Below are 17,064 nucleotides of genomic sequence, written 5' to 3'. Positions count from 1 at the left end.
GATAAATGCACCATATTTGAACGTAACAAGATCCTGGGACAATTAATGCAATAAATGCATGGATAGGACAGGTTTGGAGGGATATGGGCCAAATGTAGACAGTTGGGACTAGCATAGCTAGGACATGTTGGCCGGTGTGGGCAAGTTGGGCCGAAGGGCCTGTTTCCACACTGTATCACTCTAATAAATGGCCCAGGTCATCTTCCAGCAGTATTTGTTGGAGCATGGATATTGCCCAGAAGAAATCTCCAATTCCTCTTCCGGTGGATCTTTTAATATTGCAACCTTTCCCCAGTGCTGCACTGCAGTATCAGGCTGGTTTATGTAACATTTTGTAGTGAGGCTTGAATCAGCAAAGGGAAGGATGCTTTGGAGTGGAGCATTTCTCTGTGATCTTCAAGATGGTGGCGAGCTGTGCCAATGGAGTTTCTGTCAGCAGACAATTGTTATTAAAACACCAGAAGTACCTTGAATCTGCTTTCATTCCTCGAGGATTTTTGGTTGCACTTTACTTCTCTGTCATCTTGATCCCACGATGTTCCTTTCTTTCGCATTCCTTCCTCCTCTACATTCTCCACCCTATTAATCTCCCCCACTTTCCCGGGCTTCCCTCCGCATAATCTCCTGTAAATAATTCTCTGAAGATCCTAAGACTTTGTTTGCTCATGACATTAACTATCTCTTAGTACACATTTACTTGCCAGACACTGTGATACTCATTATTCACTAGAGTTTCCTACCTTTCACTATGAATTCCAAATTCAGCAATGGAAGAAACAATATCTCGGATTGAAAATGGGTTGCTTTGCAATGCGTTCTTCTTTCTTTGGATTCATAGAAAATAGGTGCAGGAGTAGGCCATTCGGCCCTTCGAGCCTGCACCGCCATTCAATATGATCATGGCTGATCATCCAGCTCAGTAACCTGTACCTGCCTTCTCTCCATACCCCCTGATCCCTTTAGCAAAAAGGGTCACATCTAACTTCCTCTTAAATATAGCCAATGAACTGGCCTCAACTACCTTCTGAATTCCACAGACTCACCACTCTCTGTGTGAAGAAATGTTTTCTCATCTCGGTCCTAAAAGACTTCCCCCTTATCCTTAAGCTGTGACCCCTGGTTCTGGACTCCCCCAACATCGGGAACAATCTTCCCGCATCTAGCCTCTCCAACCCGTTAAGAATTTTATATGTTTCTATAAGATCCCCCCTCAGTCTTCTAAATTCCAGCGAGTACAAGCCTAGTCTATCCAGTCTTTCTTCATATGAAAGTCCCGCCATCCCAGGGATCAATCTAGTGAACCTTCTCTGTACTCCCTCTAAGGCAAGAACGTCGTTCCTCAGATTAGGAGACCAAAACTGCACACAATACTCCAGGTGCGGTCTCACCAAGGCCCTGTACAACTGCAGTAGAACCTCCCTGCTCCTAAATTCAAATCCTCTTGCTATGAATGCCAACATACCATTCGCTTTCTTCACTGCCTGCTGCACCTGCACGCTTGCTTTCAATGACTGGTGCAACATGACACCCAGGTCACGTTACATCTCCCCTTCTCCTAATCGTTCACCATTCAGGTAATACTCTGCTTTCCTGTTCTTGCCGCCAAAGTGGATAACCTCACATTTATCCACATTATATTGCATCTGCCATGCATTTGCCCACTCGCCTAATCTATCCAAGTCAGTAATTGTGAAATCCCAACCCTTTGGTCAGTAGATCACCCGGATGAGGAAGCAGGGACTGGTTCTGATAAAGGCATGTTGATAGATATTCAAAGACTTTTGAACGTTCTTTAGGCATATTTCCACCTAATCCCGTAAATATTTGTTGCATGGGGGAATGCCAACTAATCATGCAGTTGTTTGGGAGAACAAACTATATCCACACTTTCCTCAAAGCTGTGTGATTCAAATACTTATCTATTTTCTTTCTTAAATGAATCAACATTGACATCCACATAGCAACTAATAGCATGCTCTGACACAAACAACATGGATATATATCTGAACCCTTCTGTGACATTTTAAAATTGATGAGCCCTTGTCGCTGATACTCCAACCAAAATAAATATGCTTTTCCTACTCATTCTATCCCAAGTTGGAGTAAAATTTCCATTACATCTGCTCCCGTAGAAATAGTCTCAATAATTTGAACCATTCCTCATACCTCAGTTCCCTATTCCTGGCATCATGATTTTTCCTAATAGCATCTTATCATGGGTTGTTCAAACCTAAATAGAGTTTTCGCACTGCATTACACAAATTTATCATTGCATCTGCTCTGTCATTTTATTAAATCCAAAATTCTATTTACTTTGCCATTATTCCCCAGTACTCGTAGTAGGAGATATATGTATTCAAATTTCAAGATGTCTTCTACTCATTCCTCAGGGCCATTTTCAGTGGGACACACCATAAGACAGGAGAATTAGGCCACTCGGATTTTCGAGTCTGCACCGCCATTCAATCATGTGTGATCTATTTTCCCTCTTAGCCCCATTCTCCTGCCCTTTCCCCATGACCTTTGATGCCCTTACTAACCAAGAGCCTATCAATCTCTGATTTAAAAATAACCAATGACCTGGACTCCACTGCCATCTGTGGCAATGAATTGCACAGATTTACCACACTCTGGCTAAAGAAATTCCTAATTTCCTTTCTAAAAGTATGTCCTTTTATTCTGAACATGTGCCCTCAGGTCTCCCAATACTTGAAAAATTCTCTCCTCTTCCAATCTATCTTGGCCTTTCATTATTGTTTCTTTATTCACTCCAAAACATATCACTGCAATAAATCTGTCCAGTCTAGCAAATTGTGGTGGTTTAGAGATGACCTCCCTATTTCTCACACCTATCCTTATTCACTATCTGGAAACATTGAAACAGTGTCCCCTATTCTTCATTCCAATGGAGAAAGGAGCTCATTCCCTTGAGCCTGCTCTGCCAATCATTGAGGTCATGATTGATCTGTGACCTGGTTTCCAAAAGCCAAAGGCGCAAATCCCTTAACACCTCTTTGGTTAATCAAAGATCTATCAATCAGAGATTTGAAGCAAGTAATTGAGCCAGTAACTTCCATTGGCAATGGGCAGTCACAAACTTGGACTAGGCTTTGTGCGTGATAATGTTTCACAACTGCCCCCTGAGAAACTTGACATTTATTTATGGGGTGCATCCTTTGGTCGTGGATTTCAAAACTACAAATAGTTGTAGCCTATCAAATTTCCTCTTAAATCCTCTGAATTCCAGGAAATTGAATTAATTGTATAATTACTGCTAATTTAACTCCAGAATCCCCAAGCGTATTATCCTGCACTCACTCCAAGCCTAGTTTATCTTTTGGACTTTTTAAATAGCAGATCTGAATGGTGTAGTCAGAGTAGGCCTTGGTACTTCTGTAAAGCGACCCTAACCCCTAACCACATACAGGTATTCGTGTTCCATTATCATTTTTTTTGTACCTACTCCAGACATGTAATTATGTTGTTGGACCCTTGCATTTCTCTGGACCGCCAGTTTTTGTAAAAGATTCAATGATTCAGTTCAATGATACTTTATTGTCACATGTACCAAGGTGCACTGAAAATCTTTGTTTTTGCATATAAGCCAGTAGACAGATCTACCACATACAGCAGACCTCACCTGGCGGAGGACAAAGAGCCACCACGTATCAGGCACCGACAAAGTTACAAAGAGTTAATCAAACAGTTCACATTTCCTCTCAGCAACAAAGCAAGCCTGCCGCAGCACTTGCCCCCCCAAACCCACCCTCCGGGCCGACCTTCATTCTCAGCAGCTCCCGACTTTGTCCCACTTTGATCTCGGCGGCACACTGCCAGGTCCCCCTCCTTTCTCGGCAATCCCCCGCCGGGTTCCATCGGCGGCCCTTCTCGCTCTCGGCGGCCCGAGTCCTTCCTCGCTCTCAGCGGCCCACCGCCGGGTTGCCCTCAACAGCGCAGGTTCCTTCTCGCTCTCGACGACCCGCCCGCCCGCATCTCTGGAGCTTTCTGCCACAGCACTGCACATCTTGGGTTCCAAGACGCGTGAGCCAGGCCTGCCGTTGGGATGGGCTGCAGCTTGCTGGGATCCCTTTCTCCACCCACTGCTTGCTGCAGTGCTTTCTTTTTGAAAGGTCTGTGCTAGATCTTGGCCCTGGAGAGTTTTTCTCCATTAATTTCTCCATTACCATCAACCTACTTCCATGAAATGTTTTGTGTCCACTGCCCCCTTTCTCCCTCCCATCAATTCAGTCTTCACTTCCTTGGGCTGTCCAGAAAGGCCATTTACTTCTACAATAGTAAATAGGGACACAAAGTTATTATTTAACTTGTCTCCACTATTTCCTACTTTCAGCTTTTTGTCCACTGTTTCCTTTTCTACCCAATCCTCAGCTTTGCTCTGAACCATTCTCTTTATTTCCAAGTAGAATGCAAATGATTTTTATTAATTTTTATGTACCTGACAAGTTTTCAATCCATATTTCATTGAATTCTTACTATGTCACCTTTTGTCATTCTTTACACCCGCCTCCTTTGTTAAAATTTGATTTATTTTTGTATAATTTAACGCTTTTGGTATCCCCTCCCTTACTGGTTCTGCACAGAAGACAAGTAGGGCTTTAATCTCTGAGTATAAATGAGCATGCATCGTGTTAAATTATTTCCTTTTGTGTAGATACTCCTTCAATTTATCTATTATAATCCTGTTGAATGCCTGTTCCACTGAAGTCAGAATTAATCTAGAAACCTCAAGTTTCTCACTTTCATGTGCAACAGTGTTTTTGATATTACTCTTGCATTTTGAAAAATGTTCATACACCATTTGATTTTTAATCACATCTCAGTGCAGCTGTAAACCACTTTCAGCTGCCCTTCTTCAATGCTGACCTCCAGTGCTGTCTGTGTGGAGTTTGCACATTCTCCCAGTGACCACGCGAGTTTCTCTCAGGTTCTCTCTGGGTAGACTCGATGGGCCAAATCACTGCCTCGTGCATCGTAGGGTAATACAAAAAAATAATGTGGAAAAATAAATCACTAAATCTAAGGTGTTTCTCAGGTGTATTAGAACAGTAAGCCATCATAAATACACCTCAAATTGTACGGTGAAGCTTCAAGTTCATAGAAATAAATACCACCAGTAATTTGGCCTGGCCACAATGAAGCTATGGCTAAGAAAGCACACCAACCCCTCTACTTCCCTAGACGATTTAGGAAGTTCGGCTTGAGTGTAATTATGTATAGTCTTTTCTTCGACTGGATAGCTTTTCACTGTACCTCAATGCACATGACAATAATAATAAACTAAACTGAATAATCGACATTGTTGTACCATGCCAAGCTCCCTCTGATGGACACAGAAGCAATTACATAATGTGGTCCAAAGTATGACAGATCCACCAGAATTTCCAGATAGTAATAGTCAACATCATGCAGGTATAGCTAGACAATGATTTGTATTCAGCTTTAGATTTCCTGATTGTCAGTGGGAAGGCCCATTAGCTTATAATTGTTTTGTTAAATCCCATCTTTTTCCTCTTTTAACAGTTGGATGAGGGTTGGCTGAACGATGATCGAAATGATTATCTCGATGAGCTACACATGGACATGTTAGAAGAGCAACACAATCAAGCAATGCAGTTCACAGCCACAGGTCTTGAGCAGGTAAGATATGGTGCTTGCGGGAGCGTTCTCCGTGCAGTGTGACTGCCTCATTTGATATGTCTTTTAGGAAATCATTAATTGGTTGTAAAGGATTGGGATGGTGCAATGTCATTTGCATCATGGTTTCGTTTTAAGTGCCAACATTGAGTCATTTCTAGTGAAACAAGTCCAACCTAGCCCTCGGTGCCACTCATTTTAACAATAGTGTTGCCCTTCAGATCAATGTGCATCGGCCTGTACAATTAACTCAAGATTTGAATGCCAAATTGTCAATATGCTCAATTCACAGCTGTAGTTTTGTTGCGAAGGACTATTATTTATCCGTTTCGGTAAAATGTATACGGAGATTAAATAGTTCTAATCTCAGCAGCCCAGTGACTGAATCAAGCAGTACAGCTCAGTTATGGGATAGATCTCTCACTCTGTACAAATTATGTGTTGACCATAACTCAGAAGAACAAACCCTGCTGTATCAGTACAGGTTCCATCTCCTTTCACACCCACTTACTTAGCCCCTGAATGAGACTATCAATAGTGCCGGAGGCAGATTGCAACCGAGTTTGAATTATGACCCAAGTTCTCCATACTACACATAAAACGCAGATGGACTTGCTTGCTTGACAGCTTCTTGGCATATTCTATTTTTAAATTCTTACCACTTTTGCATAATATTTCAAGCCTAAAGTGGCGTTGCCTTTCACGAAAGGCAGACATTTTAGAGTCTAACCGATAGATGTTCTTCTCAGGCAAGAAATTTACCATTTGCTGTTAAGATCCCCTTATCTGGTAACTAACAGAAATTGATTGTCTATCCTTGAGATCCTGTTCTTAAAGTCGCAGCGTCATAAAGTCACACTGCACAGAAATAGGTCCTTCGGTCCAACTCGTCCGTGACGAACAAGATGCCCATCTCAGCTGATCCCATTTACCAGCATTTGGCCCACATGCCTCTAAACCTTTCTGATTCATGTACCTGCTCCGAATGTCTTTTAAATGTTTGTTATTGTACCTGCCTCAACCACTTCATCTGCCAGCTCAATCCAGAGAGGCAACACCCTCAGTGTGAAAAAGTTCCCTCTCGGGTTCCTATTAAATCCTTCCCTCTCACCTCCCCAACGGCTTGTACAACTGCAACATGCTGTCCAAACTTCTATGCTCAATGCCCTGACTGGTGAATCTAGTGTGCATCTAACACCACTTTCAGGGTGCTATGTGGTTGTACTCCTTGATCACTTTTATACAACATTCCCCGGGTGCTCTACCGTTCACTGTGAAAGTGCAAGTTGGGTTTGACTTCCCAAAAATCAAGGTTCTTCTGATCAGTGCTTCAATGGTGCCAATTCTGGTCTCCAAAGCCTCTTCCTCAACGTGATGTTAAATTGCTCCCCATTTGGAAATGACTTCAAAAGAAAACTTGATCATTATTAATAAGGCTGTCAATTGATTATCATTAATGCAACCAAATTAAATTTAGCAACCAAAATGAATTCTGATTTGGAGGATAGCATACAAGGAACCACTGTCTCTGCCCTCTGATATTCATGAGTGGACAACTGGTGCATCTGTGCACTGGTACACAGAAGACAGAGATGAGCTTGTGGTGAGTTCCGTCTATCATTTACACTGGGTTGCTGGATGCTCCCAGTCAGTGGATTCAAGCTGCTCGATGCAATCCAAAATGTCCCTACTCTATTTCAACAGTCACAGCCTAGTCTCCCTTGAATGGGTGGGAGCTTTAACCTTTAAGGATGTTTTGAGAAACATCCTTGAATCTTGCCCTCTGTCCAATTGGTCGTCTCTTCGTTTTGCAGGAATCAGAATGGAGTGCATGCAAATGATGCGTCCTGCACATTGGAACCAACTTGGTGTAACTGGATCTTCCTTGCTGGGAGATGATGCTGATATTGTTTCAGTTATCCCGCCAATGAACCTAGCAGGGGCAGCATTTGTGGTAGATTGAGAGGTGTGGTGTAGTTAGTCCGTATCTCCAAGGTATATGGGAGGGCAGAGATCTATGGTGCCCAATAGATTGTAACCGCTGCGCTGGTTGATCTTCAAACATTCATGTCTTTGGATGTCAAAGAAAAATTTGAAAGTTATTGTTGACAGTTGCTTTCATTGCAAGCGGCTTTTAAGATATTGTCCTGGCATGGTCCGTTGTTGTCAGAGGGCAGGGAAGCACCTTTGGTAGAGCACCTTTCTCACTCACAGGTTGAATGAAAGGTCTATCGTTTCACATACTTCAGTGAACGAGTCAATGGTGACTGAGAGCCGAGTTTCCAAGCATGTGCACGATGGCCTATTGAGCTTGTGGTAACTAAATCTAAAACGGAGACTAATTTCTGCCTGCAGCCAAACTTGTGAACATGGTTGTGTTCCCCATTAGACATAGGAGTAGAAATAGGCCATTCAGCCCATTGATACTGCTCCACCATTCAATCATGGCTAATCTATTTTTCCCATTCATCTGCCTTTTCCCCGTAACCTTTGACACCCTTACTAATCCCTCTCAACTGTTTAGTCAAATAATTTGATAAAGTCAAGAAAGGGGCATGCATGGTGTTAGAGCCTTTTAAACCCCTTTTCTTCTCTTTGGCCTCCCATTCCCATGTTAACTTTTCACAACCATTCCGTTGTCAACTGCCTTCAGATCGTTTTCCATCTTTGAGTTGAGTTTAGTTTATTGTCACATGTACTGAGGTACAGTGAAAAGCTTTTGTTGCGTGTTAACCAGACAGCGGAGAGACGTGAGTAATCATGCTGTTCAACTATCATCAAGTAGTCGTCTACCTAGTGACTGAATGTAACTTTTTTTTATATGCAAGCAGAAAAAGCACGAGGAAGATGGTGGAACAACGGACACTGCAACCACCTCCTCCAATAACCACGAGAAGGACAGTGGGCTTGGGCGTACAGACGACAGCGTGAGGAACGATGAGAGCTCGGAGCAGGAGATCCTGGGAGAGGAGCAGAACAGCACCTTGCTTGAGAGCCAGCGCGAGCTGGGCTACAGTCAGGACACCTTGGGCAGCAGCGAGCTCCAATGCAACGAGAGCTTTGTGTCGGGCGAATACAACGATTCCGACTTTGTTGGCACCCAGGACGAAGACTGCGAGAGGTTCAAGGAGCTCCTGGAGCTGAAGTGCAAGACGAACAACCGCAGCCAGTTTGACCTTTACTATTCCACCAGCACCATAGAATGCGGCAAGAAGCAGCAAGAGGTGATGGATCGGGAGCTGGAGATACTCAATGAGGAGCTGAGGAACATTGAGCTGGAGTGCCAGAACATCATGCAGGCTCACCAGCTGCAGAAGGTGAGGGAGGAGTACGAGGACGTGTGGTCCATCCACGACAGCAGCTTCAGGAACTACAACACCAGCATCGATACACAGAGGGGGAAGCTGGCCGACATCATGGAGCACCCCGAGAAATCGGACAAGGACAGCTCTAGCGCCTACAACACGGCCGAGAGCTGCCGCAGCACCCCGCTGACGGTGGACCGCTCCCCGGACAGCTCTCTCCAGCGGATGGTGTGCATCACCAACAAGAAGAACCTGCGGAGCGCCGTCGACCAGGCGCCGCCATCGCCCAGGGAGGCCAGCCCCGCCGTCAGCAGCTCCTCGGAGACGCCAGAGACAGCTGTGCCTGGGGAGGACACGGGGAACCTGACGGAGGGGAGCAAGTCGGGGGAGCAAGAGTACGGTGGCGGGGAACGGGTCCCTTACCTGTCGCCTTACCACAGCTCCTCTCACAGGCACGTCAACATCCCCGCGCACGCCCGCCATTACCAGAGCTACATGCACCTGATCCAGCAGAAGTCGGCAGTGGAGTACGCCAACAGCCAGCTCAGCCTGGTCAGCGCTTGCAAGGACTCGCAGAGGGCAGGGGGCGAGGCGGAGGCGGCCGGCGGCTCCAGGTTGGATTGGAAGGTGAAGGTGCGCAGCGACGGCTCGCGCTACATCACCAAGCGGCCGGCGCGCGATCGCCTGCTGCGCGAGCGCGCGCTCCGGATCCACGAGGAGCGCCGCGGCCTGACGACGGACGACGACGCGGTGAGCGAGCTGAAGACGGGTCGTTACTGGAGCCGCGAGGAGCGCAAGCAGCACGCGGCCCGCGCCCGCGAGCATCGGCGGCGGCGCGAGCTCATGCTGCGCAGCCGCCTCGAGTGCCTGCAGGAGGGCCCGCAGGGCGCCGACGGCAAGAGGGATCCGAGCATCATCGAGCTCAGCCACAGAAAGATGATGAGGAAGCGCAACAAGAAGATCTTCGACAACTGGATGACCATCCAGGAACTCATGACACACGGTGCCAAGTCACCAGACGGTACGAGGGTCTACAATTCCTTCCTCTCGGTCACTACGGTGTAAAAGGAGACACTTGTTTTTTTTTAAATATATATAAGGAGGCTATCCATTTTGAGGTAGCGTACAATTGCCTCGTTAAATGTGGCATGTCACTTTTTTCTATCCGAGGACTGCTTCTGATCTGAATCGTGGTTTTTACAAGCAGTTGCTGATTCACTTTTACAAGATTTATAAATGTGGTAACTGTTTGTAGGTCACAACTCCCCACCATCCATACAGTACACACCATCGTCATCAATCTCACTATTTGTATTAAAAAAGAGCCATGTTTCATATTATTACTATTGCTATTGTAACTTAAGAATCTGATTTTATGTCTGTTAATCATTACACAAGTTTCTTTTGTATTATGTTTATGTTATTAAAACTATATGACGCCAATCCCAATAGCTTTGCATACTTGAGCTGCTAGCTCTTTACATTACTTTCTATGCTGCAACATGGGAACATCAAATTAACATTCAAAGTTTTTTAACTTTCACACTTGTTCAGCCATGTATTGTACGATTAGTCTGTAAATTAAAAGTGTATTGTCCAAGTAAAGCGTAGGTGGTTGAGTGCTTCGTACTCTAGTGGATATGATGCTGTAGTCAGGTAAATTATGTGGTTATTGTGAAGATAAAATAAATTATTGCTTATATTTGAAGAAATGCAGATTTCACAGAGTAACTATGTTATTGTAAAATCTATTCCTGCACATATTACAAATATTTTCTTATTGCCATTGTACAGATTCAAGTTGAACCATTATTTTAAGCAAAATCAGGTTATAATCAAAAGTATTTCCATTCAGTCCTATGCAAGTGAATTTTCCAATTGTTAATCTCTATCTACAGGATTTTAAATTACCCATCAAAATCCTTCTGTACTTCTTCAACTTTAGGGAAAAAAAGTCTGAATACTTTCAGCGTACAGAAAACTTGAATCTTAAAGGACTAGCCAGCTATTCCAGTGCAGGCAATGGGACAGGTAAATGGGATCTCAATCCTTTCCCACCATTCAGAAAGATCATGGTTGAGCTGATACCTCAACACCATTTAATGAAGATAGACACAAAATGCTGGAGTAACTCAGGCAGCATCTCTGGGAAAAAAGGGGAATAGTTGAAGTTCCTCAACACCATTTTCCTGCTTTATCCCGTGGCCCTGAGCTGCAGAAATTTATTAATCCCAGGGCTGAGTGTAATCAATGTCACAGTTGTCACATCCCTTCGAGATATAACATCCAAAATATTCAACACCCTTTGCGTGAAAACATTTCTCCCCGTTTCACTCCTAAATGGACAACCTCAGCTGTGACTTGTGTGAAGCAAGTTTTGTCCGAGAAGATTCGCTACGCAGCCATAAGAACCAACATCGTGATTTGTCCCACAGCACTGATAGTGGTGAACTCGGAGTTGTACAACTGCAGATGCATCACGAAAGCCAAAGCAATTCTTCAATGCCTAGCGACCTTCAATCAAGATCAGTCACATCCTTGAGCAAAGCAGAGGTGAATATTATAGTTAGCTGCAGAAATCGGAATGTGATCCCTGGTTCTAGAGTACTCAGACGAGGATGGAGATGCATTCTTCCTTGTCCAGCCCTCTGACACAGAAATGTTCAACATTTTTAAACTCTTGGGAACAAGAAAGCCAAGTTATTCAATCTTTCCGCACATGACAGATCTGCCATTCCAAGAACAAGTGTGGTGGATCTTTGCCACTCTCCCTTCATAGCAAATATATCCAATTTAGATAAGGATTCCAAAACTGTGTAAAGTAATGTACAGAACATAGATCGATGTCCATGCCAAACATGATCCCAATTGACTTGTTTGACTTGGCACATACCTCTCCATTCCCTGCATATCCATATGCCTATCTAAAAGCCTCGTCACTGCCACTTTCTTATCTGCCTCCAACCCCAAGACGGCAGCATTTTCCACAGGTGATCTCACCAGGGTCCTATATAATTATAGTCAGACATCTTTGATCTTTTACTCACAGTTTCTCGCATTAAAGACCAGCACACCATTAGTCTTCCTCCCTGCTGCATCTGAATCTTTTTTAACATTTTCAAACCTCGCCATTTCCAAATTACTTAGCATTTCCGTTTCAAGTGCAATTTATTTTCTCTGCGGAAAGGGTACTTAGCATTGCTAGATTTGCAACCGAAAGGATGCCAATGTCAAAATAAGAGCTTCAATGTCAGTGAACTGCACAGATTTGTAACAATATTATGCATGCATATTTAGCATTAGTGGAACTTCGTACCTGTTTACGACGATGCAAATATTGGTGTCCTTACTGAAGCATAAGTGGAGAAAGATGGCGAGAGAGGCAGCTAGAATTAAAATTTGGAGCGACAGACAGCAACTACATCTGTTTCACAATAACTATGACATATCTCGGTTCAATGTATATCTAGCAGATTGAACATAAAGCTACATTGATATCGAGGGTTTATCATTTGGATAGATAATCAAAGGATACTGGAGTGAACAAGGTGCTGAGTAATTGGGGCACAATAAAGAGTTTTTAGGAGTTCATAACAGATGACTGAATTAGTACAGGGGAGAGAATTTCAAGCAGGTAATGCTGATGAGGCGAAGAGGATAGAATCAGCGGAAGTATAATCTGTGAATAGTGGGGCGAGGGGTTAAATAGGTTAATACTGATGGAAGGGTCAAAGAAACAGATGTACGAATGGCAAATAGGCAGGTCAGCAAAGACTTGCTACAGGAAGAGAACACAGCTAACAGATTTTTGTACGAGGTGAAATCTACAACACATGGAAGACATAAGACCCTGTGAATAAACACAAAGAGTTTGAAGAATTCAGCAGGTCAGGCTCCAACATCTGTGGAGGGAATGGACAGACAACTTTTTGGATCGGGTTCCTTCTTCAGACCCGACCAGAAACATCGTCTGTCCATTTCCTCCACAGATGTTGCCTGACCCATTGCATCCCTCCAGCACTTTGTGCTTCGCTCAAGATTCCAACTGTTGTGTCTCCGGCCCCTATGAACAGGTAAGTTTGGAAGCTCACTGGTTGAAGTCTTTGAACCCCTTGCTACCTCTCCACATCAACACCCCCACTGCCCTCCAACTCCCCATCAGTGGTTATGTTGTATATAATTTCACTACTGTACTGTGGTGAAAGATAAGGAAGAAAATAAATATCCTAAGTGCAACATGTAAATGTTAAAAACGGCCAAAATCTTTTTTTGAAATTAATTATACTCTTATGACAGAAAATGGAGCACTTGAAATGAAAGGTACAATTAAAAATAGACCAGGTGTACAAAGCAGCAGGCTTTGGAAATATCGGTACTTAACTTTTAAGGCCTTTCAGCCTGTTTCCATGGAAACCTCAACAAATGTTTCAAAGGGTGCTGGGTTTTCTCAACAGTGTTCTGTACGTTACGGAGCAAGACAAAGATAGGGCAATGGCAACCTGGTTCTGAAAGTCAATGTCAGTGAAACTTTGAGTTATGGAACAGAATGTCACATTACATTACACCAGTAACCTTAATTTTAATTTCTAAGCTTGCAAAGCATCCTACATAATTTCATGCATTGCTCTGGAAAGTTAAGTGAACCAATTTTAACTCAGCGGGACAGACAGCATCTCTGGAGAGAGGGAAAAGAAGAAGGGTCTCGACCCAAAACATCACCCATTCCCTTTCTCCAGAGATGCTGCCTGTCCCGCTGCGTTACTCCAGCTTTTTGTGTCTATCATCGGTTTAAACCAGCATCTGCAGTTCCTTCCTACATGAAGCAATGTTAAAATTTACCATCTGTCTAGGAATGTATTTGGCTTTGTAACTTGGCAAAACATATCTAAAAATAAATATTTGAGACAACGGTTCCCATTGCAATGAAACATGTTGTGCTCCTCAACCCAAAAGCTCTGTAACACTGACTTTCAGAATTGTGTTAACTTAGTCGTCGTCTGTCTGGTTTTCTTAATAACGTCCTTTTTTAACTAAATAAAACGCTGCTGAGATCCTGAGCGTCCTTTGGAGGAAATAGCAATAACAATATAGGTGTTCAATTAATGCTCATAGCTTTCCGGTTTCTCTTCATCCTGGCAAACAATTTGCAGGTGTTAAAATTACTGAACCTGCCAACTTATTTAAATTTGGTTATCAACCTGTAAATTGGACAAAGCACAAGCCACAGATCCACCCCAGTTAAACCAGAGGTGTCCTGTCCACCCTCCCCCCACCCTAGTCGCACAAACTTCTCGTCCTCGCCTTGCAAACAGCTAACAATGGCTTGTTTCCTTCATCATCGTTACATTTTTGGCAGATCCTTCATTCATTTGTTCTATATCTCTCTAGATCACCCTCGACATCTCCCGTTTCCCTTTCCCCTGACTCTCAGTCTGAAGAATGGTCTCGACCTGAAACGTCACCCAATTCCTTCTCCCTGAGTTACACCAGCATTTTGTGTCTCTGCCCTCTACATTAGCTGTTCATCTTCCAAATTCTCTTCTTTCCCAAATTTTAAATCACTGGCGTTTCCCTGCATTTTATTGGTGGCAAAATTATTGTGGTTTCTCATTTCCTTTCAAGTTGGTTGATTGGTTTTTAAGTTGGTTAAATTGCGCAAAGTAAGTTTATATGTAACTATATTAAGGACAGAAATGCTAAAAACATTCAGCAAGTCAGACAGCAGGCATTGGCAATTGAAAGAGAAACAACTGATCTTTCAAGTGTGGGAACCTATCAAGTTTTTCCAACATTTTCTGTTTTATTTCATCTGCTGATAGTTTCTAAATTTTATTCACTGTTTTATTTCACTAAGACACTTTTCTATTGAAACATATGTTCTGTCAGGGACAAAATAGCAATCTAAAGCTAGTTTTCCATATATTTAGTTCTACCAGGGAATCCTTCTGAGAAGGCAGCACTATGGCAGAGCTGCCGCCTCACAGCGCCAGAGGCCCGGGTTCCATCCTGATCTTGGGCGGTGTTTGCACGTTCTCCCTGCGACCTCGTGGGTTTACTCCGTGTGCTCCGGTTTCTTCCCACATCCCAAGACGTGCAGGTTTGTCGGTTAATTGGTCTCTGTAAATTGCCCCCTCCCCCAGGAATTAGATGTGAAAGTGGGGATAACATAGAACTGGTGTGAACAGGTGATCAATGGTCAGCGTGGATTCAGTGGGCCGAAGATCCTGTTTCCATGCTGTATCTCTATATTAAAGTAAATATAAAGCCCCTTGATGTAAATGAGAAAGGATGGGCGCTTGAGAGGGGGAACGGTTCTGGAAGATAATGGGATGCTCAGATCACCTCACAGAATTTCGGTATCAGGTGGGAGAAGACTAAGAAACTGAGGAGAAGTGTTTTCAGGTTTAGGTACACCATGTATTATAGTTCAGAATACAATCAGTGTTCACCACAAACCATCAGAGAGCGCAAGATTCAGTTCACAAACTGGAGCCCAGCAAACTGCATTTCATTCAGTCTATCCCCGAAGATGTAATTCTTTTGTCAGAACCAGTCAAATCCATTATTGGGTTTTAAGCAGATTCTGCCGTTAATGGCCAATGCACACAAAATGCCTAAAATGCCTATTAACTCCTTACCTTCAAAATGATTTATTGCCAGAGTGAGTCTTTCAGATGTGGGGGAGGGGAGAGGAATCTAGCTGGGGAAAGAGCAAACATGTTGCCGTGGAGTTTCAGACAATGTAGAGGATGCTCAGCTTTCTGGATTTTTCGTCCTAGTTTTGCCAAATAGATGATAAGAATATAAAGTCTGCTGCTTCAAAAATCATCAAAACCAGCGCATTTACATTCTACAATCATTTTCAGTTTAGGAAGGAGCACTCGCACTAAAAACAAGCCAATTGGAAAGGCACTTTTGCAAGCGTTTCTAGTTCCCAGGAAACTATTTTGTCCCAAGAAGGACGTGGGGGCTTTGGAGAGGGTGCCGAGGAGGTTGTCTTGGATGATGCCTGGATGAGGGAGTATTAGCAACAGGGAGAGGTTGAACAGACCTAGATTGTTTTAACTGGAATGGCAGAGGTTGAGGAGAGACCTGATAGAAGTATATAAAATTATGCGAGGCATTGATGGGGTGGACAGTCGGAAACATTTTACCAGGGTGGAACCATCTTTATATGTTAGAGGGCATAGCTTTAAGGTGAAAGGAGTAAAGTTTAAAGGAGGTTTACAGGGCAAGTTTTTTGCAGCTGGGGGTGGTGGTGGTTATAGATACAATAGTGGAATTAAGGGACTTTTAGGCAGGCACATGGAAATGGAGGGATATGGACTGTATGCAGACAGATAAGAATTGGTTTTGGCATCGGGCATCATCTTCAGCACAGACATAATGGGCAGAATGGCCTGTTCACGTGCTGTGCAGTTCTATGCATATCATATTTCGTATCTAAACATGGCTCTCCATTTATAATACACTTTGCCCTATCAACAGATGGCCATGGCTCCAAACCTCTCACTCTTAGGCAGTCCCTCGGGATTGGGGGTGACTTGTAGGAGGAGTTCTGAAGTGACTTCTGCCACTGGTGGGGTGGGTGGTGTTTGGGCAGCCCTGGCCAACCAGAATTCTCAGATCCCCAGAGCAGACGGAAAGTTGTATGATCTGTGTAAATAACATCGGCATTTGCCCCATGCACACCAGCCACTGCTTTGTCTCACTGCTGCAATTACAGCGTCAAGGCTGACTATAGAGTGAAGATTCCCAAAGTAAAATGTGTCCTTTTGTTTTGCTTTCCGAGTCACCTCAGTTTAGACAACAAATCAATATCAGTGAAAATCTAACAGCAACGCTTTCCTTACAATATTAAGGTTGAAGTGTTATTGTACGTTTTCAGTAGAATACAGATCAACGGAAACGGCCAGTATCAGGACCAGGAGCAGAAAGGTGCCTGTGGAAATTGTCCACATGATCGCGATCTGATAACTCTCACCGAAATTAACTACCCGTTAATGAAGGAGTCTGATTCAGTTATTATCACAATCAATTTGCTGGAGAGTGTAACCAAAGCTCTCAGGAGATATCAGTTACTGACTTTTGCTGGAAGTGGCTG

General features: G+C 43.6%; 1 protein-coding gene across 5 annotated transcripts in view; it reads left to right on the top strand.

Moving 5' to 3' along the window:
* The window catches only part of LOC144603562 (PDZ domain-containing RING finger protein 4-like), a 357,547-nt gene extending 346,915 nt beyond the window's left edge, over positions 1 to 10,632 (top strand). For 3 of the 5 annotated variants that reach the window (XM_078416944.1, XM_078416939.1, XM_078416945.1), the window contains 2 exons: positions 5,542 to 5,658; positions 8,484 to 10,632. In XM_078416944.1, coding sequence (XP_078273070.1) covers positions 5,542 to 5,658; positions 8,484 to 10,025 — 1,659 coding nt within the window. In that variant the 3' untranslated portion in view covers positions 10,026 to 10,632. The remainder of the gene's footprint in view (positions 1 to 5,541; positions 5,659 to 8,483) is intronic. The other 2 variants (XM_078416940.1, XM_078416946.1) reach the window with 1 other exon arrangement.
* The last annotated feature ends 6,432 nt before the right edge of the window (positions 10,633 to 17,064 follow it).

The sequence above is a fragment of the Rhinoraja longicauda genome, chromosome 20 (genome assembly GCF_053455715.1).
Source record: "Rhinoraja longicauda isolate Sanriku21f chromosome 20, sRhiLon1.1, whole genome shotgun sequence".
Lineage (NCBI taxonomy): Eukaryota > Metazoa > Chordata > Chondrichthyes > Rajiformes > Arhynchobatidae > Rhinoraja > Rhinoraja longicauda.
The sequence above is the reverse complement of the archived record's forward strand: the minus strand, read 5'-3'. Positions and strand labels throughout refer to the sequence as shown.